The sequence below is a fragment of the Oncorhynchus mykiss genome, chromosome 5 (assembly GCF_057628025.1).
Source record: "Oncorhynchus mykiss isolate SJ-2025 chromosome 5, ASM5762802v1, whole genome shotgun sequence".
Lineage (NCBI taxonomy): Eukaryota > Metazoa > Chordata > Actinopteri > Salmoniformes > Salmonidae > Oncorhynchus > Oncorhynchus mykiss.
The window spans coordinates 95,700,602-95,725,665 of NC_143026.1; the positions used below are offsets into that span (position 1 = coordinate 95,700,602).

The 25,064-nt window shown below is 43.6% G+C and overlaps 1 protein-coding gene across 4 annotated transcripts; it reads right to left on the minus strand.

Annotated features, from left to right (window-relative positions):
* Positions 1–467: 467 nt before the first annotated feature.
* On the minus strand, positions 468–24,530 carry LOC110490602 (zinc finger and BTB domain-containing protein 11). Of its 4 annotated transcripts, none has more exons than XM_090236484.1 (13): positions 23,993–24,530; positions 20,456–20,721; positions 14,287–14,518; positions 11,738–12,819; positions 9,394–9,699; positions 7,135–7,369; positions 6,871–7,038; positions 6,020–6,137; positions 5,263–5,344; positions 3,306–3,382; positions 2,974–3,149; positions 2,033–2,592; positions 468–1,420 (listed from the first exon to the last, which is right to left on the minus strand). In XM_090236484.1, exons 1-13 carry the CDS (start codon positions 24,300–24,302, stop codon positions 1,322–1,324), a joined length of 3,711 nt encoding a protein of 1,236 aa, XP_090092610.1. In that variant the 5' UTR covers positions 24,303–24,530; the 3' UTR covers positions 468–1,321. The 4 variants fall into 4 exon arrangements, with proteins under 4 accessions (XP_090092610.1, XP_090092609.1, XP_090092608.1 ...); XM_090236483.1 differs by having other exon boundaries at positions 9,394–9,702; XM_090236482.1 differs by having other exon boundaries at positions 468–2,592.
* Between the last annotated feature and the right edge of the window lie 534 nt (positions 24,531–25,064).

The following is a 25,064-nucleotide window of genomic DNA, read 5'->3' on the forward strand; positions in this document are numbered from 1 at the left end:
TAATAGTATTTGTCAAATGTGCAAAATACAACAGGTGTAGGTAGACCTTACCGTGAAATGCTCACTTTACAAGCCTTTAACCCACAATGCAGTTCAAGAAATAAGAGTTAAAAAAATATTTACCAAATAAACTAAAGTTTTTTTTTTTTAAATGTTATAAAATGACATGACAATAATGAGGCTATATAGAGGGGTTACGAGTACCAAGTCAATGGGTACAGGTTAGTTGAGGTAATTTGTAAAGCCCAACAGAGCTCTAACCAACACAAGGAAGAAACTAGGTGTTGTGAAACCAGATTGATCTAAAACAGAATGTGAGCTGGCAGATCAGGCTGGTTTTTCTACATGAGGAAGGAAACAGTGAATCTGGATCCAACTGGATTCTTTTAGAATTCTATGAAACAAACATCTCTCCTGAGATTCGACAATCGGGGAACTTCATGAAGGCAGTAAATTAACCTAGATTATTAATTCAGAATATTTTAATGATTGTCGTTTTATTACACATTATACACAAGATCGAACAGAAAAGTCAAAACCTCAGTTCATTCAATGTACATAAACAAAATAAAAGTCGACTTGGTACTTTCTGTCCCACTGTAGAGAGAAGGATGGTCCCCTGGGTTGAGGCGGAGCAGGGGCCTGGTCAACAGGACGAAAACAGCCAGGCAGGACCTCAATCTGTCCAATAACAACACAGATGAGTTTCCTTTGTGTCCTACTGAACCCCAGGTTCCCTGTTACTCCACACAGTCCCATCTCTGTCGAGGAAGCAGGTCTACCACTCACTCCACCTGGGGTTATGATTAGCAATCCAAGGGTCCCTCTCAAATGGTCCCTCTCAAATGGCCCCCCCCCCCCTTACATAGCGGCCCACTCAGAGCCCTATGGGCCCCTGGTCGACAGTAATGTACTCTAACAGAGGATAGAGTAACCACATAGCACTAGTCACCGGACCTGACCAGCTGATTCAGGGACACTACAAGGTTCTCCTCAAATAATGGAAGAGGGGGCGCAGTGCCACCTTGTGGACTAGCAGCGCCACTACGTAAACATTAAATTAAAATAAAGAAAACAAGTTATTTTTTAAACTTTATTTATCATTCAAGGCCTTTTTTGTTGCTCTAGATTGCAGGAAATGGCCGTTACAAAAGTGCCAAGGGGGGGGGGGGGGCATGTTTAGCTTTTGGCCTAGCACGACACAGCTGATTCAAATGATCAAAGCTCCATGGTGAGTTGGTCATTTTAAATAGCTGTGTCGTGTTAAGAGCAAAAACCAAAACGTGGACTGAGTTTGGGAAACGCTGGCCTCGTGACTGAGTCAGTCTACTAGGTGCCGTCTGTCACATCCCTCCACCTCTGCCATGTGAGTCACCTCAACAGACTGTATTACCTCCTGCTGCTCCACGGTCTGTATAACCTCTTGCCCTCCATCTCCCTCCTGCTGCTCCACGGTCTGTATAACCTCCTGCTGCTCCATGGTCTGTATTACCTCCTGCCCTCAATCTCCCTCCTGCTGCTCCATGGTCTGTATTACCTCTTGCCCTCCATCTCCCTCCTGCTGCTCCACGGTCTGTATAACCTCCTGCTGCTCCATGGTCTGTATTACCTCCTGCTGCTCCATGGTCTGTATTACCTCCTGCCCTCAATCTCCCTCCTGCTGCTCCACGGTCTGTATTACCTCCTGCCCTCCATATCCCTCCTGCTGCTCCACGGTCTGTATTACCTCCTGCCCTCCATCTCCCTCCTGCTGCTCCATGGTCTGTATAACCTCCTGCCCTCCATCTCCCTCCTGCTGCTCCATGGTCTGTATTACCTCCAGCTGCTCCACGGTCTGTATAACCTCCTGCTGCTCCATGGTCTGTATAACCTCCTGCTGCTCCATGGTCTGCATTACCTCCTGCTGCTCCATGGTCTGTATTACCTCCTGCTGCTCCATGGTCTGCATTACCTCCTGCTGCTCCATGGTCTGTATTACCTCCTGCTGCTCCATGGTCTGTATTACCTCCTGCTGCTCCATGGTCTGTATTACCTCCTGCTGCTCCATGGTCTGTATTACCTCCTGCTGCTCCATGGTCTGCTCCATGGTCTGTATTACCTCCTGCCCTTCATCTCCCTCCATCTTCACCCCCCCAGGCAGCACACTTTGCTGGGACAGCACATAGTTCACCACCTGCATGATACTCTGGTCCGACAAGGTCGCGACCCCGTCACCCTGTACGGCCTGAACCGCTTCTACCGCCTCCACCGTCTCCTCCGTGATCAGCACCGTCTCGATCTCCTCGGCCGGCGGCGGCTGGACGGGCCGGAGCTCGGGGGGGAGATCGGACGCCAGGATGGAGACGGCGTGTTCCACCTGAGTACCCTGGTTGTGAAACTGTAGGGTATCTTTCTCCAGCATGATCTTCCCCGGCAGGAGGTCGCCGTGGCACTTGGTCATGTGCTTCCGTAGGGAGCGGGCATCGATGTGGGCTTCCTGGCACTCGGGGCACACGTAAGGGCGCTCGCCGGTGTGGGTGCGTACGTGTCTCTTCAGAGAGCGGGCGTCGGCCCAGGCTACGCCGCACGTAAGACACTCAAAGGGTTTGACTCCTGAGAGAAGAGGACATGTGTCTCTATATGACCAGCACTACGTTGTACAGTCACCCAATCAACACATCTCTATACTCCTCTAGTCACCCAATCAACACATCTCTATACTCCTCTAGTCACCCAATCAACACATCTCTATATGACCAGCACTACGTTGTACTCCTCTAGTCACAGTGACTTTACGGTTTTAGACAGAGACAATAATTAGACCCAGTTGAACAGTGTTGTTTGCATCTTATATCTGTTTGAGATGCTGCTCTCATTGACCCGTCAGCATAGACGGCTCGATCTCAGGATTGGTTACATTTCTCCAGTCCCATCCCTTTAGGGCTGCCATTAGGTTGAAGAATGACAGATTGTGGATTTGTGTATGTGTCTCACCCTGGTGGTTGTTCATGTGTCGTCTGTACTCTCGGAGCTGGGTGAACTTCCTGCCACAGTGTTCACACTCTCTCTCTAGGTTCTGCTTGACTCTGCCCTTCTTGCCATGCGTGGCCTTCTTCACATGTCTCCTGAACAGAGCCTTCTCAAAGAACTCCTTACCACAGACGTTACACCTACAGGACAGAGGAGCATTATAAGAAATATCCTGTTTAACATCGACGCCTGTTGAAGGGCTTTAACCGGGCTGCCTCACTCATTCGACAGAGAAGACCGACTGACTATAGACTAGGTCAAAGCTGACGGCTGTGAACGCATTAGTGGGGACTCACCTGTAAGGCTCTGCCACGCTGTGGGACTTGACGTGGGAGTACCAGTCCTTCTTCCAGCTGTAAGACTTCCCACAGATCTGATACAATACAGAACATTATCTAACAATAGTACCTCACGATATGATAGAACCTCATAACAATAACAATCTAATCTAATAACAATCTAATCTAATAACAATCTAATAACAATCTAATCTAATAACAATCTAATAACAATCTAATCTAATAACAATCTAATAACAATCTAATAACAATCTAATCTAATAACAATCTAATCTAATAACAATCTAATCTAATAACAATCTAATAACAATCTAATCTAATAACAATCTAATAACAATCTAATCTAATAACAATCTAATCTAATAACAATCTAATAACAATCTAATCTAATAACAATCTAATAACAATCTAATAACAATCTAATCTAATAACAATCTAATCTAATAACAATCTAATCTAATAACAATCTAATAACAATCTAATCTAATAACAATCTAATAACAATCTAATCTAATAACAATCTAATCTAATAACAATCTAATCTAATAACAATCTAATCTAATAACAATCTAATCTAATAACAATCTAATCTAATAACAATCTAATCTAATAACAATCTAATAACAATCTAATCTAATAACAATCTAATAACAATCTAATCTAATAACAATCTAATCTAATAACAATTTAATCTAATATCTAATCTAATAATCTAATCACAATCTAATAACAATCTAATAACAATCTAATCTAATAACAATCTAATAACATAACAATCTAATAACATAATCTAATAACATAACAATCTAATCTAATAACAATCTAATAACAATCTAATAACATAACAATCTAATCTAACAACATAATCTAATAACATAACAATCTAATCTAATAACATAATCTAATAACAATCTAATAACAATCTAATCTAATAACAATCTAATAACAATCTAATCTAATAACAATCTAATAACAATCTAATCTAATAACAATCTAATAACAATCTAATCTAATAACAATCTAATAACAATCGAATCTAATAACAATCTAATCTAATGACAATCTAATAACAATCTAATAACAATCTAATCTAATAACAATCTAATCTAATAACAATCTAATCTAATAACAATCTAATCTAATAATCTAATCACAATCTAATCACAATCTAATCACAATCTAATAACAATCTAATAACAATCTAATCTAATAACAATCTAATCTAATAATCTAATAACATAACAATCTAATCTAATAACAATCTAATCTAATAACAATCTAATAACATAACAATCTAATCTAATAACAATCTAATCTAATAACAATGTAATAACAATCTAATCTAATAACAATCTAATCTAATAACAATCTAATCTAATAACAATCTAATCTAATAACAATCTAATCTAATAACAATCTAATCTAATAACAATCTAATCTAATAACAATCTAATAACAATCTAATCTAATAACAATCTAATCTAATAACAATCTAATCTAATAACAATCTAATCTAATAACAATCTAATCTAATAACAATCTAATAACAATCTAATAACAATCTAATAACAATCTAATAACAATCTAATCTAATAACAATCTAATCTAATAACAATCTAATCTAATAACAATCTAATCTAATAACAATCTAATCTAATAACAATCTAATCTAATAACAATCTAATCTAATAACAATCTAATCTAATAACAATCTAATCTAATAACAATCTAATCTAATAACAATCTAATAACAATCTAATCTAATAACAATCTAATAACAATCTAATCTAATAACAATCTAATCTAATAACAATCTAATCTAATAACAATCTAATCTAATAACAATCTAATCTAATAACAATCTAATAACAATCTAATCTAATAACAATCTAATCTAATAACAATCTAATCTAATAACATATTCTAATATAACATAATAATGACTACTCCCCACCTGACACTGGAAGGGCTTGAGTCCCAGGTGTTTGTTCATGTGCTGCTGCAGGTCTTTGGCCTCAAAGAAACTTCTATCACAGCTGGAGGAAGGATACAGTCATGATGTATAGAACAGAACATGTGCACGAATCCATTACACACACACACACACACACACACACACACACACACACACACACACACACACACAGTGTTTCCCCTAGGACTTTTTCCAGGAGCGGTGGAAAGTTAGCGTGGGAGGGGGGAGTGGTATACGGGACGTGGACAATGCCGTTGTCTCCAACCTACATTTTAGAGGCCCTCCTCTTGGCCACAGAGACAAAATGTTGCTGTTTTATAAAAGCTAGTTTCCTGCAATTAAAAAAATAATAAAATCATGAGATAAAAAAAAGCAGTTTTAAACCTAATTTCCTGCAATTGTATACATTTTACCTCATGATGTCTGAGTGACTCAAACGTTAAATCAAAATGGAGGCCCCATGCCTCGACATTTTGGGAATTTAAGATTCTCCCCGACTGTCTAGTTTCTATTTTGGTTGGTTTTTATTTCTCAAACTTGATCTTATTTAAAAAAAATATATAAATCTCCATGATCTTTTCTACATATTTGATATCTAGTTTAAGTCGTATAAGTTTACACTGAAAACGTTTTACCATCCCTAAAAATATTTAAATGTTTTAAATAAATCATTATAGGGGAAACACTGCACACACAGCTACAGAATCAGAGAGCGTTTATGAGAGAAGATCCTTACTGACTACAGGGGAATCCTCGTACGTCAGGTCTGGGCTGGTGCCTCTTTAAGTGTTTACTCAGACCAGAGGCTCGGTGGAACGACCTCCCACACTGGGTACAGAGATACTTAGATTCACCTGGAAGACATTTAACAGAGATACTTAGATTCACCTGGAAGACATTTAACAGAGATACTTAGATTCACCTGGAAGACATTTAACAGAGATACTTAGATTCACCTGGAAGACATTTAACAGAGATATTTAACAGAGATATTTAACAGAGATACTTAAATTCACCTGGAAGACATTTAACAGAGATACTTAGATTCACCTGGAAGACATTTAACAGAGATACTTAGATTCACCCGGAAGACATTTAACAGGGATACTTAACAGATCAGAGAGGGGTCTGGGGGGGGGACGGGGGACGGCTCTGATTTGATCAGAGAGGGGTCTGAAAGGAGCATAGGGGGGGGGTTTACAGGGTGTGTGTGTGTGTCTCAGTCACCAGATCTCAACCCAATAACACCTATGGTAGATTCTGGAGAGGTGCCCGAGACAAGAGTTTTCCACCAAAACACCAAGCACTGTCCTTTCTAGCAACCATGGTGGAGGCCTTACCAGGCCTTTTCTTTGGCTCTGATTTGATCAGAGAGGGGTCTGAAAGGAGCATAGGGGGGGGGGGGGGGCTCTGATTTGATCAGAGAGGGGTCTGAAAGGAGCATAGGGGGGGGGGGGGGCTCTGATTTGATCAGAGAGGGGTCTGAAAGGAGCATAGGGGGGGGGGGGCTCTGATTTGATCAGCTCCATTTGGCTCAGAAGTGTGACAAAGGATATGTGTAAGGTAAACGGTAATGTATAGACAGACCTGTGTGAATACTGGTGTGTTCCTCCAGACTTCTCTTACTAGCGAAGGACTTGTCACAGAGCAGACAGTGGAACTGTTTAACAGCGTCATGAAGACCTCTGTGCATCTTCAGGCTGTGTTTATGAGCAAAGGTCTTCCCACAGACCCTGCAGGAGTGGGGCCGTACCCCTGTGGAAATGATCATTAGAACAATGACAATGAGGAAGAGGAGGACGGAAGAGAAGAAGACTGGATTTGGGGGGGGGGGGGGGGGGATTGACTGACCAGTGTGGTTGAGCATGTGAATCCTCAGAGAGTACAGCTTAGGAAGAGTCTTTCCACAGATGTCACAGACAAACTCTCTCTTGGTGCGTCCCTTGGTCCTGCCGTCCCCCTCGAGGCCCTCCTCGCCGTAGGGCTGGGGGACCCTGACCAGGGGCGGCCTCTGACTCTTCTGGTGCTTGTGTCTGGTCAGATGGGCCCTCAGAGAGGCCGCGTACTGGAACTCCTTGTTACATAACTAGAGACCAGAGAGAGAGAGAGAGAGAGAGAGAGAGAGAGAGAGAGAGAGAGAGAGAGAGCGAGACAGAGAGAGACAGAGACAGAGACAGAGAGAGAGAGAGAGAGAGACAGAGAGAGAGAGAGAGAGAGAGAGAGAGAGAGCGAGACAGACAGAGAGACAGACACACACAGACACAGACAGACACACCGACCGAGAGAGAGAGAGAGACAGAGAGAGAGAGAGAGAGAGACTTGAGCAGGATTTCTAATGTACTGTATTTATTTCACTTGGCAAATAAACTTGAGAGAACAAATCACTGATACATCACAAAACCATCAAAGCCATATGACTGCCAGTCATTTTACATGACTCAGAGAGTCACTACTACACCTAGAGAACAGTGTTGTTGCTATGTACACTACTACACCTAGAGAACAGTGTTGTTGCTACGTACACTACTACACCTAGAGAACAGTGTTGTTGCTACGTACACTACTACACCTGGAGAACAGTGTTGTTGCTACGTACACCACTACACCTGGAGAACAGTGTTGTTGCATCGTACACTACTACATCTAGTGTTGCTACGTACACCACTACACCTAGAGAACAGTGTTGTTGCATCGTACACTACTACACCTAGAGAACAGTGTTGTTGCATCGTACACTACTACACCTGGAGAACAGTGTTGTTGCTACGTACACCACTACACCTAGAGAACAGTGTTGTTGCATCGTACACTACTACACCTAGAGAACAGTGTTGTTGCTACGTACACTACTACACCTGGAGAACAGTGTTGTTGCTACGTACACCACTACACCTAGAGAACAGTGTTGTTGCTACGTACACCACTACACCTAGAGAACAGTGTTGTTGCTACGTACACTACTACACCTGGAGAACAGTGTTGTTGCTACGTACACCACTACACCTAGAGAACAGTGTTGTTGCTACGTACACTACTACACCTAGAGAACAGTGTTGTTGCTACGTACACTACTACACCTGGAGAACAGTGTTGTTGCTACGTACACTACTACACCTAGAGAACAGTGTTGTTGCTACGTACACTACTACACCTGGAGAACAGTGTTGTTGCTACGTACACCACTACACCTAGAGAACAGTGTTGTTGCTACGTACACTACTACACCTAGAGAACAGTGTTGTTGCTACGTACACTACTACACCTGGAGAACAGTGTTGTTGCTACGTACACTACTACACCTAGAGAACAGTGTTGTTGCTATGTACACTACTACACCTAGAGAACAGTGTTGTTGCTACGTACACTACTACACCTGGAGAACAGTGTTGTTGCTACGTACACTACTACACCTAGAGAACAGTGTTGTTGCTACGTACACTACTACACCTAGAGAACAGTGTTGCATCGTACACTACTACATCTAGTGTTGTTGCTACGTACACTACTACACCTAGAGAACAGTGTTGTTGCATCGTACACTACTACATCTAGTGTTGCTATGTACACTACTACAGCTAGAGAACAGTGTTGTTGCTACGTACACTACTACAGCTAGAGAACAGTGTTGTTGCTACGTACACTACTACACCTAGAGAACAGTGTTGTTGCATCGTACACTACTACATCTAGTGTTGCTACGTACACTACTACACCTAGAGAACAGTGTTGTTGCTACGTACACTACTACACCTAGAGAACAGTGTTGTTGCTACGTACACTACTACACCTAGAGAACAGTGTTGTTGCTACGTACACTACTACACCTAGAGAACAGTGTTGTTGCTACGTACACTACTACACCTAGAGAACAGTGTTGTTGCTACGTACACCACTACACCTAGAGAACAGTGTTGTTGCTACGTACACTACTACACCTGGAGAACAGTGTTGTTGCTACGTACGCTACTACACCTGGAGAACAGTGTTGTTGCTACGTACACCACTACACCTAGAGAACAGTGTTGTTGCTACGTACACTACTACACCTAGAGAACAGTGTTGTTGCTACGTACACTACTACACCTAGAGAACAGTGTTGTTGCTACGTACGCTACACTTGAATCGCCTGGTCTTCTCGTGTTTGAGCGTGTGCATGATGAGAGCGTAGCGTCGTTGAAACGACAGTCCACACTCTGAACAGACGTGTTCTCCCTCCACCTCACTCCCTCCATCTGGATGGGCGGGGCCATGCTCTGGCCACTCCCCCACAGCCTGCTCTGTGATAGGCTCAGCTCCGTCTGCCACGCCCTCCACTGACAGGATCTCCTCCATGTCCGTCTGGACAGCAGTCTCCATCCCGATCAGTGTCGCTGCGGCCTCGATCACTTTAGCTGGTCTCTTGGCGCCTCCGCCTCTCTTCTTGGGGGTGTTGGGGTGAGATTCAGGGGGAGAGATACAGAACAGTTGGGTGAAACCGCTCTCTCAAACACACAGATCAAAGTCTGCTCTGCAAGACTAATGTAAAATCCTCGCTAATTCATCTACAGTGTTGTGAAAAAGTATTTGTCCCCTTTCTGATTGTCTATTTGTTGCATATTAAGGGACAATGATTTTGTCAAACAGGGGAGAATTGGGTGTTGCATAACTTAGTTAATTAAATAAATGAATATGTTAAACTTAGGTTCCTTTATTTAATATTAAGTTTTGGTTAAAGATATGATACAGTTGAAGTCGGAAGTTTACATACACCTTAGCCAAATACATTTAAACTCAGTTTTTTTTTTTTACAATTACTGACATTTAATCCTAGTAAAAATTCCCTGTTTTAGGTCAGTTAGGATCACCACTTTATTTTAAGAATGTGAAATGTCAGAATAATAGTAGAGAGAATTAATTATTTCAGCTTTTATTTCGTTCATCACATTCCCACTGGGTCAGAAGTTTACATACACTCAATTAGTATTTGGTAGCATTGCCTTTAAATTGTTTAACTTTGGCCAAACATTTTAGGAAGCCTTCCACAAGCTTCCCACAATAAGTTGGGTGAATTTTGGCCCATTCCTCCTGACAGAGCTGGTGTAACTGAGTCAGGTTTGTAGGCCTCCTTGCTCGTGCACGCTTTTTCAGTTCTGCCCACACATTTTCTATAGGATTGAGGTCAGGGCTTTGTGATGGCCACTCCAATACCTTGACTTTGTTGTCCTTAAGCCATTTTGCCACAACTTTGGAAGTATGCTTGGGGTCATTGTCCATTTGGAAGACCCTTTTGCGACCAAGCTTTAACTTAACTGATGTCTTGAGATATTGCTTGAATATTTCCACAATTTTCCTGCCTCATGATGCAATCTATTTTGTGAAGTGCACCAGTCCCTCCTGCAGCAAAGCACCCCCACAACATGATGCCTCCACCCCTGAGCTTCACAGTTGGGATGGTGTTCTTCGGCTTGCAAGCCTCCCCCTTTTTTCCTCCAAACATAACGATGGTCATTATGGCCAAACAGTTCTATTTTTGTTTCATCAGACCAGAGGACATTTCTGCAAAAAGTACGATATTTGTTCACATGTGCAGTTGCAAACCGTAGTCTGACGTTTTTATGGCGGTTTTGGAGCAGTGGCTTCCTCCTTGCGGAGCGGCCTTTCAGGTTATGTCGATATAGGACTCGTTTTACTGGATATAGATACTTTTGTACCCGTTTCCTCCAACATCTTCACAAGGTCCTTTGTTGTTGTTCTGGGATTGATTTGCACTTTTCGCACCAAAGTACGTTCATCTCTAGGAGACAGAACGCGTCTCCTTCCTGAGCGGTATGACGGCTGCGTGGTCCCATGGTGTTTATACTTATGTACTATCGTTTGTACAGATGAACGTGGTACCTTCAGGCGTTTGGAAATTGCTCCCAAGGATGAACCAGACTTGTGGAGGTCTACAATTTTTTTCTGAGCTCGCCTGATTTCTTTTAATTTTCCCATGATGTCAAGCAAAGAAGCACTGAGTTTGAAGGTAGGCCTTGAAATTAATCCACAGGTACGCCTCCAAATGACTCAAATTAAGTCAATTAGCCTATCAGAAGCCATGACATCGTTTTCTGGAATTTTCCAAACTGTTTAAAGGCACAGTCAACTTAGTGTATGTAAACTTCTGACCCACAGGAATTGTGATACAGTGAATTATAAGTGAAATGATCTGTCTGTAAACAATTGTTGGAAAAATGACTTGCGTCATACTCAAAGTAGATGTCCTAACCGACTTGCCAAAACTATAGTTTGTTAACAAGACATTTGTGGAGTGGTTGAAAAACTAGTTTTAATGACTACAACCTAAGTGTAAACTTCTGACTTCAACTGTATCATTCAGTGTCAGAAATGTGCAAAAATAGAGGAAATCAGAAAGGAGGAAAATAGTTTTTTCATGGCGCTGTACACAGTGACTGATTATGTTGGTGTTGTAGTCTACCTTGGGGGTGTTGGGGAGCTGTGGGGGTGCTGGGTCCTTCTCCAGCCCCATGTGTAGCCTGACGTACCCTCCCTCCCCCACGGAACGCTGTCGTAGGCGTCTCTTATAGGGGTCATGGGTCCCCTGCATATCTTCCTGGATCTCCTCTGCAGGGGGAGAAACTGGCTCTGGCACTTCCTCGTCAACAGGAGGCTCCTCCACAACTTCCTGCTTGACTTTGGCAGGACGCCCTCTCTTCCTTTTGGGGAGTTGTGGAGCAAGGGGAGGCTTGGGGGCTGGCTCTGCCTTCCGGGACGCTGATGATGATGTTGTTGACGCATTCTCCTGTGGTGTTAGTGTCACTACAGCCAGATGGACCACCTCTGTAGGGGCAACATTCCCTGGGTCCACACTGATGAGGAAGGCCCCTGGCTCCATGGAGGGGGAGGCCCCCTCTCCCTCGTCCCCGTCTTGCGGCTGCTGCTCCAGGGCCAGACAGGCTGACACCACGGCCAGGGACTCACTGGCTCCGGCCTGGCCGCTGTGGGTCACGACCGTCATGGACTCGGTCTCTCCAGTAGGGGAGAAGAGGGTGACCGACTCGCCTACCCGGGCCTGGCTACTGTGGGTGACTAAAGTCACCGTCTCTGACCCTGCCTCCCCAACCACGGTCATAGTCTCCCCTGGTTCACCTCCCAGAGCCTGGGTGACTACAGACGTCAGATCCCCTCTGAAGGACTCTGTGTTTGTGTTTGCCATGACAGCCAAGGAGTCCAGGTCATCCCCTGCTCCAGCTAGCCCAGTATGAGTCACCACGGCATGGCCGTCGCTGCCGATGGTCATAATGTAGGCCCCAGGGTCTTCATTCGGGGCCTGTTGGGGTGTCGGCTGGCTGGACAGCACCGTGTGGATGTCTCCTTGCTGGTAGACCATCAGCTTCTGCTCCTCTACCTTTTTGTGGACGGACTCACAGATCTGAAGGACCTCGGCCATCAGAAGGTGTCGGGCCAGCGTGGCAACGTCGGCCATCACACAGAAGTTGAAGCAGAGGTTGGAGGTGTATGCAAACTCTAGCAGGGGGAGGAAACTGACCTTGCTGAAACCTGAGGGGAGAGAGAGAGAGACAAGATGTTTCTCTAAATGACGTACTGCTGCCCTCCTGATGTCTGACCCCATCTGACCCCATGCTAAATGATGTATTGCTGCCCTCCTGGTGTCTGACCCCATCTGACCCCATGCTAAATGACGTACTGCTGCCCTCCTGGTGTCTGACCCCATGCTAAATGATGTACTGCTGCCCTCCTGGTGTCTGACCCTATCTGTCCCCATTCTAAATGATGTACTGCTGCCCTCCTGGTGTCTGTCCCCATGCTAAATGATGTACTGCTGTCGCCCTGGTGTCTGACCCCATGTGGTCCTGTGGTGTTTAGTAAGAGTATAGTGCTATCAACACCAAAGTTGTGGGTTCAAGTTCCACAGGGATCACTTACTAAAACGTATACATGATAAGTACACTACATTACCAAAAGCCTGTGGACATCTGCACATCGAACATCTCATTCCAAAATCATGGGCATTAATATGGAGTTGGTCCCCCCCCCTTTGCTGCTATAACAGCCTCCACTCTTCTGGGAAGGCTTTCCACTAGATGTAGGAACATTGCTGCTATAACAGCCTCCACTCTTCTGGGAAGGATTTCCACTAGATGTTGGAACATTGCTGCTATAACAGCCTCCACTCGTCTGGGAAGGCTTTCCACTAGATGTTGGAACATTGCTGCAGGGGCTTGTTTCCATTCAGCCACAAGAGCATTCGTGAGGTCGGGCACTGATGTTGGGCGATTAGGCCTGGCTCACCCTTTGCTAAGAGACTCTAAACTGAGCTCAGGTGCATCCTGTTTTATTGATCATCCTTGAGATGTTTCTACATCCCAAAGGTGTTCGACGGGGTTGAGGTCAGGGCTCTGAGTAGGCCAGTCAAGTTCTTCCACATCAATCTCGACAAACCATTTCTGTATGGACCTCGCTTTGTGCACAGGGGCATTGTCATGCTGAAACAGGAACGGTCCTTCCCCAAACTGTTGCCACAAAGTTGGAAGCACAGAATATTCTAGAATGTCATTGTATGCTGTAGTGCTAAGATTTCCCTTCACTGGAACTAAGAGGCCAAGTTCGAACCATGAAAAACAGCCCCAGACCATTATCCCTCCTCCACCAAACTTTATAGTTGGCACTATGCTTTGGGACAGGTAGCGTTCTCCTGGCATCCCCCAAACACAGATTCGTCCGTCGGACTGCCAGATGGTGAAGCGCGATTCATCACTGCAGAGAACGCGTTTCCACTGCTAAAGAGGCCAATAGCGGCGATCTTACCGGGGACAGCTCTAGCAGGGGAGACATTTGACAAACTGACTTGTTGGAAAGGTCCGTACGGGCCATTCTACTGCCAACGGAGATGGCATGGCTGTGTGCTCGATTTTATACATGTGGCTGAAATAGCCAAATCAACTCACTTGAAGGGGTGTCCACAAACTCTTGAATACATAGTGTACCTTTGAATACGTGTCTTACCTGAGAGGTCGACCACCGCTTCGTGACTGGACACAGCTCCCTTCTCTATGAACAGCTCATTAAAGTAGTCGCTGCAGGCGGCCAGCACAGCCTTGTGGGCCCTGTGCTCCTCCCCCTCGATCAGCAGCGTGATGTCACAGAACTGGTTGTTGAGGCGCTGCTGGTTCAGCTTGTCCAGCATCGTCTGACCGTGTCTGGGAAGGTACTGCTTCACCACTCCTTTACTGTCCACCTGGAGAGATAACACGGGAAGTCATGACTACCGTCCACCTGGATAGATAACACAGGAAGTCCTGACTACTGTCCACCTGGATAGATAACACGGGAAGTCATGACTACTGTCCACCTGGATAGATAACACGGGAAGTCATGACTACTGTCCACCTGGATAGATAACACGGGAAGTCCTGACTACTGTCCACCTGGATAGATAACACGGGAAGTCATGACTACTGTCCACCTGGATAGATAACACGGGAAGTCATGACTACTGTCCACCTGGATAGATAACACGGGAAGTCCTGACTACTGTCCACCTGGATAGATAACACAGGAAGTCATGACTACTGTCCACCTGGATAGATAACACAGGAAGTCATGACTACTGTCCACCTGGATAGATAACACAGGAAGTCATGACTACCGTCCACCTGGATAGATAACACAGGAAGTCCTGACTACTGTCCACCTGGATAGATAACACGGGAAGTCATGACTACTGTCCACCTGGATAGATAACACAATAAGTCATGACTACTGTCCACCTGGATAGATAACACAGGAAGTCATGACTACTGTCCACCTGGATAGATAACACAGGAAGTCATGACTACTGTCCACCTGGATAGATAACACAGGAAGTCATGACTACTGTCCACCTGGATAGATAACACAGGAAGTCATGACTACTGTCCACCTGGATAGATAACACAGGAAGTCATGACTACTGTCCACCTGGATAGATAACACAGGAAGTCATGACTACTGTCCACCTGGATAGATAACACAGGAAGTCATGACTACTGTCCACCTGGATAGATAACACAGGAAGTCATGACTACTGTCCACCTGGATAGATAACACAGGAAGTCATGACTACTGTCCACCTGGATAGATAACACAGGAAGTCATGACTACTGTCCACCTGGATAGATAACACAGGAAGTCATGACTACCGCCCACCTGGATAGATAACACAGGAAGTCCTGACTACTGTCCACCTGGATAGATAACACGGGAAGTCATGACTACTGTCCACCTGGATAGATAACACAGGAAGTCATGACTACCGTCCACCTGGATAGATAACACAGGAAGTCATGACTACTGTCCACCTGCAACACAACTGGGGTCTCATCTTACTATCCACCTGCAACACAACTAGGGTCTCATCTTACTGTCCACCTGCAACAAGACATATTACAGAGGAACTTGATGTGATTAAAGCCTTTAAGGCTGGGAAACCTCCAGTCCTGGATGGCATACCATATTACAGAGGAACTTGATGTGATTAAAGCCTTTAAGGATGGGAAACCTCCAGTCCTGGATGACAGACCAGTGGAAGTATAACAAACCTTTTTCTGATATACTCAGAGGACCGTTATTAGCATGTTTTAACCACTCCTATATAAATAGTAGATTATCAGACACACAACAAGGAGGTCTGATATCATTATTACTGAAACAGGACCCAAGTGGTGTATATATAAAGATCCAGTCCATTTAAAAAAAAAAAAAAAAAAAATGGGGGCCTCTTACACTTCAGTGTTGTGATGCAAAGATTCTGGCTAAATGCTTCGCGCATAGAATTAAGAAGGTATTGTCAGATATTATTCATCCTAAGCAGACAGGTTTTTTACATGGACGATACATTAGAGATAATATAAGACAAGTACTGGAAACGATAGAATACTATGAAATATCGGGGACACCAGGCCTGGTTTTCATAGCTGATTTTGAAAGGGTGTTTGATAAAGTACGACTGGAGTTTATTTATAAATGCCTAGAATATCTCCATTTTGGAGAATCTCTTATAAAAATGGGTTAAAGTTATGTATAGTAACACTAGGTGTAAAATAATAAATAATGGCTACATCTCAGAACGTTTTAAACCATCTTGAGGAGCAAAACAAGGTTGTCCACTATCGGCATATCTATTTATTATTGCCATTGAAATGTTAGCTGTAAAAAATTAGATCAAACAATAATATTAAGGGATTAGAAATACGTGGCTTAAAAACTAAGGTGTCATTGTTCGCTGATCATTCATGTTCTCTTTTAAAACCACAATTAGAATCTCTCCACGGCCTCATAGAGGATCTAGATACTTCTGCTAACCTCTCTGGATTAAAACCAAATTATAAGTATACTTACTATATTACGTATTGGATCACTGAAAAATAAAACTTTTACATTACCGTGTAGTTTACCAATAAAATGGTCTGACGGAGATGTGGACATAGTCGGTATACAAATCCCAAAAGAAAGAAATTCTCACTCCAATACATTTTTATAGAAAGTTAGAAAAAATAGATAAGATCTTGCTACCACGGAAAGGAAAATACCTGTCTATTTGTGGAAAAATCACCCTGATGAACTCTTTAGTCATATCATAGTTGACCTATTTGCTTATGGTTTTGCCGACACCTAGTGACCTGCTTTATAAATATGAACAAAAAATATTCAATTTTAATGCAAGCCAGACAAAATTAAAAGGGCCTATTTATATTATGAATATCAATTTGGAGGGCAGAAATGATTAAATATTAAAGCATTAGACCTCTCACTAAAGGCATCAGTCATACAAAAGTTATACATAACTCCAAACTGGTTCTCTAGTAAATTAGTAAGAATGTCTCACTCCATGTTCAAGAATGGCCTTTTCCCTTTACTCAGATTACAACCTCTCCCTTTATTCAGATTACAACCTCTCCCTTTACTCAGATTACAACCTCTCCCTTTACTCAGATTACAACCTCTCCCTTTAGTCAGATTACAACCTCTCCCTTTATTCAGGTTACAACCTCTCCCTTTATTCAGGTTACAACCTCTCCCTTTAGTCAGATTACAACCTCTCCCTTTACTCAGATTACAACCTCTCCCTTTATTCAGGTTACAACCTCTCCCTTTAGTCAGATTACAACCTCTCCCTTATTCAGGTTACAACCTCTCCCTTTAGTCAGATTACAACCTCTCCCTTATTCAGGTTACAACCTCTCCCTTTACTCAGATTACAACCTCTCCCTTTACTCAGATTACAACCTCTCCCTTTACTCAGATTACAACCTCTCCCTTTACTCAGATTACAACCTCTCCCTTTACTCAGATTACAACCTCTCCCTATATTCAGGTTACAACCTCTCCCTTTACTCAGATTACAACCTCTCCCTTTACTCAGGTTACAACCTCTCCCTTTATTCAGAATACAACCTCTCCTTTATTCAGATTACAACCTCTCCCTTAATGAATGAGATATATATATATATATATATATATATATATATATACACACACATACATACACACACACACACACTGCTCAAAAAAATAAAGGGAACACATAAACAACACAATGTAACTCCAAGTCAATCACACTTCTGTGAAATCAAACTGTCCACTTAGGAAGCAACACTGATTGACAATACATTTCACATGCTGTTGTGCAAATGGAATAGACAACAGGTGGAAATTATAGGCAATTAGCAAGACACCCCCCAATAAACTAGTGGTTCTGCAGGTGGTGACCACAGACCACTTCTCAGTTCCTATGCTTCCTGGCTGATGTTTTGGTCACTTTTGAATGCTGGCGGTGCTTTCACTCTAGTGGTAGCATGAGACGGAGTCTACAACCCACACAAGTGGCTCAGGTAGTGCAGCTCATCCAGGATGGCACATCAATGCGAGCTGTGGCAAGAAGGTTTGCTGTGTCTGTCAGCGTAGTGTCCAGAGCACGGAGGCGCTACCAGGAGACAGGGCAGTACATCAGGAGACGTGGAGGAGGCCGTAGGAGGGCAACAACCTAGCAGCAAGACCGCTACCTCCGCCTTTGTGCAAGGAGGAGCAGGAGGAGCACTGCCAGAGCCCTGCAAAATGACCTCCAGCAGGCCACAAATGTGCATGTGTCTGCTCAAACGGTCAGAAACAGACTCCATGAGGGTGGATATGAGGGCCCGACGTCCACAGGTGGGGGTTGTGCTTACAGCCCAACACCGTGCAGGACATTTGGCATTTGCCAGAGAACACCAAGATTGGCATATTCGCCACTGGCGCGCTGTGCACTTCACAGATGAAAGCAGGTTCACACTGAGCACATGTGACAGATTCTGGAGACGCCGTGGAGAACGTTCTGCTGCCTGCAACATCCTCCAGCATGACCGGTTTGGCGGTGGGTCAGTCATGGTGTGGGGTGGCATTTCTTTGGGGGGCCTCCATGTGCTCGCCAGAGGTAGCCTGACTGCCATTAGGTACCGAGATGAGATCCTCAGACCCCATGTGAGACCATATGCTGGTGCGGTTGGCCCTGGGTTCCTCCTAATGCAAGACAATGCTCGACCTCATGTGGCTGGAGTGTGTCAGCAGTTCCTGCAAGAGGAAGGCATTGATGCTATGGACTGGCTTGCCCGTTCCCCAGGCCTGAATCCAATTGAGCACATCTGGGACATCATGTCTCGCTCCATCCACCAGCGCCACGTTGCACCACAGACTGTCCAGGAGTTGGCGGATGCTTTAGTCCAGGTCTGGGAGGAGTTCCCTCAGGAGACCATCCGCCACCTCATCAGGAGCATGCCCAGGCATTGTAGGGAGTTCATACAGGCACGTGGTGGCCACACACACTACTGAGCCTCATTTTGACTTGTTTTAAGGACATTACATCAAAGTTGGATCAGCCTGTAGTGTAGTTTTCCACTTTAATTTTGAGTGTGACTCCAAATCCAGACCTCCATGGGTTGATAAACTTGATTTCCATTGATAATCGTGTGATTTTGTTGTCAGCACATTCAACTGTGTAAAGAAAAAAGTATTTAATAAGAATATTTCATTCATTCAGATCTAGGATGTGTTATTTTAGTGTTCCCTTTATTTTTTTGAGCACTGTGTATATATATATATTTACCCAAACAATATATGGGGTATTGGAAATGATGCAGACAATTACATTGATGGAAGAAACCATCTATCCACAATATTAAAGCTGATCCAACCCTTAGCAAAAACATGTTTATATTTATGTAACAGTATAATTTTAGACCGTCCCCTCGCCCAAACCCGGGCGCGAACCAGGGACCCTCTGCACACATCAACTTCTTTCACCCACGAAGCATCGTTACCCATCGCTACACAAAAGCCGCGGCCCTTGCAGAGCAAAGGGGAACCACTACTTCAAGGTCTCAGAGCAAGTGACGTCACCAATTGAAGCGCTATTTAGCGCGCACCACCGCTAACTAAGCTAGCACCACCGCTAACTAAGCTAGCACCACCGCTAACTAAGATAGCACCACCGCTAACTAAGCTAGCACCACCGCTAACTAAGCTAGCACCACCGCTAACTAAGCTAGCACCACCGCTAACTAAGCTAGCACCACCGCTAACTAAGCTAGCCGTTTCACATCCGTTACACATACAAAAACAAGACAACTGCTTCATCTTACTGTCATGGGCTAATTTCAATATTCATCATGTATAGCACGACGCACCATTTAGTAATCCAACTATTTATTTTTTGTGTGAGCGAATAAGAGTAAACAGTAGGAATAAGCACCTCAAAACACAGATGAGGCATGTCCATGGAGCCTACATCACATACAACACGCAATGTCCTCCTCAGTTCAGTTATGTTAACATGCACTATCCTCCTCAGTTCAGTTATGTTAAGATGCACTATCCTCCTCAGTTCAGTTATGTTAACATGCACTATCCTCCTCAGTTCAGTTATGTTAACATGCACTATCCTCCTCAGTTCAGTAATGTTAACATGCACTATCCTCCTCAGTTCAGTTATGTTAACATGCACTATCCTCCTCAGTTCAGTTATGTTAAGATGCACTATCCTCCTCAGTTCAGTTATGTTAAGATGCACTATCCTCCTCAGTTCAGTAATGTTTCTTGTTAATTGACAATAGATGACTATATTACATTGAAGTGATAAGGCTACAAATTCAGCAACACTTACAAAGACCAGTTCGTGTTTGGCTACTGTTTTGGGGCTTCGGGTCTTGTGATGGACGGAAGTCACAAAGTCCATCTCGTCGTCTCCCTCCTCCTCCTCCTCCTCCTCTTCCTCCTCTTCCTCGCTGGCTGGGGTTGTGACCCTCCTGCGTCTCCCTGGTCGGCCAACCAGCCTGGGTCCGGTATCGTCCTCCGATAGCCCCCTCCGGTCCTGTCTGTTCTGACACTGACTACATTGTCTCATGTAGTCCTTCACCTGCTTCAGGATACCTGACAGATACACAGGGTTAAATCACATTGCAAAATGTATTACCAATGAACAGTGTGCATATACACAATAGCTGCAGTTGCTAGACCCCGTAGCACTCACTTCCGTCATCATGAAATAGACTAGTCCAGGATCATATCACCTCCACCCTACCTGACACCCTAGACCCACTCCAATTTGCTTACCTCCCAAATAGGTCCATAGACAACGCAATCTCAACCACACTGCCCTAACCCATCTGGACAAGAGGAATACCTATGTAAGAATGCTGTTCATTGATTACAGCTTAGCATTTAACACCATAGTACCCTCCAAACTCTCGACCCCGCCCTGTGCAACTGGGTCCTGGACTTCCTGACGGGCCGCCCCAGGTGGTGAGGGTAGGTAACAACATCTCCACCCCGCTGATCCTCAACACTGGGGCCCCACAAGGGTGCGTTCTGAGCCCTCTCCTGTACTCCCTGTTCACCCACGACTGCGTGGCCATGCACGCCTCCAACTCAAATCATCAAGTTTGCGGACGACACTACAGTGGTAGGCTTGATTACCAACAACGACGAGACGGCCTACAGGGAGGAGGTGAGGGCCCTCGGAGTGTGGTGTCAGGAAAATAACCTCACACTCAACGTCAACAAAACAAAGGAGATGATTGTGGACTTCAGGAAACAGCAGAGGGAGCACCCCCCTATCCACATCGACAGGACAGTAGTGGAGAGGGTAGTAAGTTAAGTTGCTCGGCGTACACATCACGGACAAACTGAATTGGTCCACCCACACAGACAGAGTGGTGAAGGCGGCGCAGCAGCGCCTCTTCAACCTCAGGAGGCTGAAGAAATTTGGCTTGTCACCAAAAGCCCTCACAAACTTCTACAGATGCACAATCGAGAACATCACCGCCTGGTACGGCAACTGCCCCGCCCACAACCGTAAGGCTCTCCAGAGTAGAGGTCGACCAATTACGATTTTTCAACGCCGATACCGATTATTGGAGGACCAAAAAAGCCGATACCGATTAATCAGACATTTTATTTATTTGTAATAATGACAATTACAACAATACTGAATGAACACTTGTTTTAACTTAATATAATATATCAATAAAATCAATTTAGCCTCAAGTAAATAATGAAACATGTTCAATTTGGTTTAAATAATGCAAAAACAAAGTGTTGGAGAAGAAAGTAAAAGTGCAATATGTGCCATGTCAGAAAGCTAACGTTTAAGTTCCTTGCTCAGAACATGAGAACATATGAAACCTGGTGGTTCCTTTTAACATGAGTCTTCAATACTCCCAGGTAAGACGTTTTAGGTTGTAGTTATTGTAGTTATTATAGGACTATTTCCTTCTATACCATTTGTATTTCATTAACCTTTGACTATTGGATGTTCTTATAGGCACTATAGTATTGCCAGTGTAACAGTATAGCTTCCGTCCCTCTCCTCGCTCCTCCCTGGGCTCGAACCAGGAACACAATGACAACAGCCACCATCGAAGCAGCGTTACCCATGCAGAGGAAGGGAAACAACTACTAGAAGGCTCAGAGCGAGTGACGTTTGAAACGCTATTAGCGCGCGCTAACTAGCCAGCCACTTCACGTCGGTTACACCAGCCTCATCTCGGGAGTTGATAGGCTTGAAGTCATAAACAGGGCAATGCTTGACGCACAACCAAGAGCCGCTGGCAAAACGCACGAAAGTGCTGTTTGAATGAATGTTTAGGCGCCTGCTTCTGCCTACCACCGCTCAGTCAGATATTTGTATGCTCAGTCAGATTATATGCATTTCGCTACACGCTAGATAATATCTAGTAATATCATCAACCATGTGTAGTTAACTAGTGATTATGATTGTTTTTTATAAGATAAGTAGAAGTTGAATGATAGCTAGCAACTTACTTTGGCTTACTGCAATCGCGTAACAGGCAGTCTGCTTGTGGAGTGCCATGAGAGAGAGGCAGGCCGTTATTGCGTTGGACAAGTTAACTGTAAGGTTGCAAGAATATATCCCCTGAGCTGACAAGGTACAAATCTGTCGTTCTGCCCCTGAACAGGCAGTTAACCCACTGTTCCTAGGCCGTCATTGAAAATAAGAATTTGTTCTTAACTGACTCGCCTAGTTAAATAAAAGTATAAAAAAAAGTTTGTATTATTATTTAAATCGGTGCCCAAAAATACCCTAATTAATCGGCCATTCCGATTAATCGGACGACCTCTTCTCCAGAGGTTAGTGAGGTCTGTACAACGCATCACCGGGGGTAAACTACCTGCCCTCCAGGACACCTACACCACCCGATGTCACAGGAAGGCCATAAAGATCATCAAGGACAACAACCACCCGAGCCACTGCCTGTTCACCCCGCTATCATCCAGAAGGCGAGGTCAGTACAGGTGCATCAAAGCTGGGACCGAGAGACTGAAAAACATCTTCTATCTCAAGGCCATCAGCCTGTTAAACAGCCACCACTAACATTGAGTGGCTGCTGCCAACACACTGACTCAACTCCAGACACTTTAATAATGGAAATTTATGGAAATGAATGTAAAAAAATATATCACTAGCCAATTTAAACAATGCCACTTAATATAATGTTTACATACCCTACTCATACTGTACTCTATATCATCTACTGCATCTTTATGTAATACATGTATCACTAGCCACTTTAAACTATGCCACTTTGTTTACATACCCATATGAGATGAGTAATGTAGGGTATATTGTACTCGATACCATCTACTGCATCTTGCCTATGCCGTTCTGTACCATCACTCATTCATATATCTTTATGTACATATTCTTCATCTCTTTACACTTGTGTGTATAAGGTAGTAGTTGTGGAATTGTTAGGTTAGATTACTCGTTGGTTATTACTGCATTGTCGGAACTAGAAGCACAAGCATTTCACTACACTCGCATTAACATCTGCTAACCGTGTGTGACAAATACAATTTGACATTCATTATTATGGTGCATTAGTACTGCTCTCATAACATTAATAAAAAAATGTGATTCATTTAAGGACTAACTTCTGTTTTTGAAAGATGTTGAGCATGAATGTGGAGAGATTGGCATTACATTTGAATATTGATGAGTGGCGTGCGTTGACAAGCATGCCCTGCATTGACCAATCAAACACTGGTTAGCTATCTAGCAAGCCATAGATAAACTGTTAGGGAAGACTCAACTGGTGTTTTGTTTTACGCATGTTCTCAGACCTAGATAAAATAAAAGAAATTGTTGCCAGTTCATTTTAGCAGTTTTATGCTATTTTACCTCTCCACCAATACTTCTGAGAAATTGATTCCCAAGTGTGATGCTGGTTGAGGTGCTCTCCTCCGGCCACAATGTGTGACTCGTCGATAAGTTCCTTCCTCCGTCCTGCCTGCAACACCACTTCCAACTCGGTGAATTCATCCAGGCCCTTCTGCCTTCTCTGGTAGTACAGTGTGCCATTCCGCACGACATAGCAAGCGGCTGCTTTACGTATCTTTCTTTTAGTATTGCCATGGGTCCCCGGTGCGTACGGCTCCCGCTCGTCGGACAGATAACGTCTGATGGCTAAGTAGCTTTCCTCGCACGACATAACCTTAATTATCCGTGCGCACAACACAAATTACGATATTTATTTCGAAGAAAATATCCTTTTCGAACTTTTAATATTAAACGGATTTTTTAAATCCGTTTTAAAGTACTACATAGTATAAATAAAGCGATATAAATACAATATTTCGGGTAATTTCGAAGTGGGAACGCAGTTCTTGAACGTGAGGGGTGGACTTGCATGAACAGACAAAATGGCTGCTGCACAACCGGATGTTGCGTAAGAAATGGCGGAAGACGGAGAAATGATATTACACCTGGCTATGTACCTTTCTGACCACAAGAGGGCGCAATGTTTCAAGAAACCACAAGAAACTGGGATATAATCTATTTTCCATGCGCTTTAAAGATTCACGTTTTATAAGCTAATATTCTTCTAGTGTAATTGTCTTTTTTATTATGCATCTTTCTATTATTTTCTCGTTTGCATATTTCAATGGATAATGGTAATAAGAAAACCTTGATTATTTTACTTATTGGAATAAAGTACAAAAATCCACAATGTCAATTCAGAAACGGTTAGTGATCCGGTATCCTTGGAATGTCCCTACCCTGAACTCTACTCCAAACCTTAACCCTTACCCTAACCTTAACCCTTACCTCAACCATTTTAAATGTAAACTTCAATGGGGTGACGTCAGAGTTGGGTCGTCCCAATTGGATCCTGTTTAGATTTTTTTTTTCATTCAGTAACAGCAATGTAATGAATTACCTTCCTCTTATAGCCCTTTCATCCAGTAGGTGT

Coding starts and splice junctions, on each gene's coding strand:
- LOC110490602 (XM_090236481.1), bottom strand. CDS start 24,302: ATGTCGTGCGAGGAAAGCTACTTAGCCATCAGACGTTATCTGTCCGAC. Junction 14,519..20,455: donor CCAAACACGAACTGGTCTTT/GTAAGTGTTGCT, acceptor TTATCTCTCCAG/GTGGACAGTAAAGGAGTGGT. Junction 5,345..6,019: donor CGAGGATTCCCCTGTAGTCA/GTAAGGATCTTC, acceptor TCCTTCCTCCAG/CTGTGATAGAAGTTTCTTTG.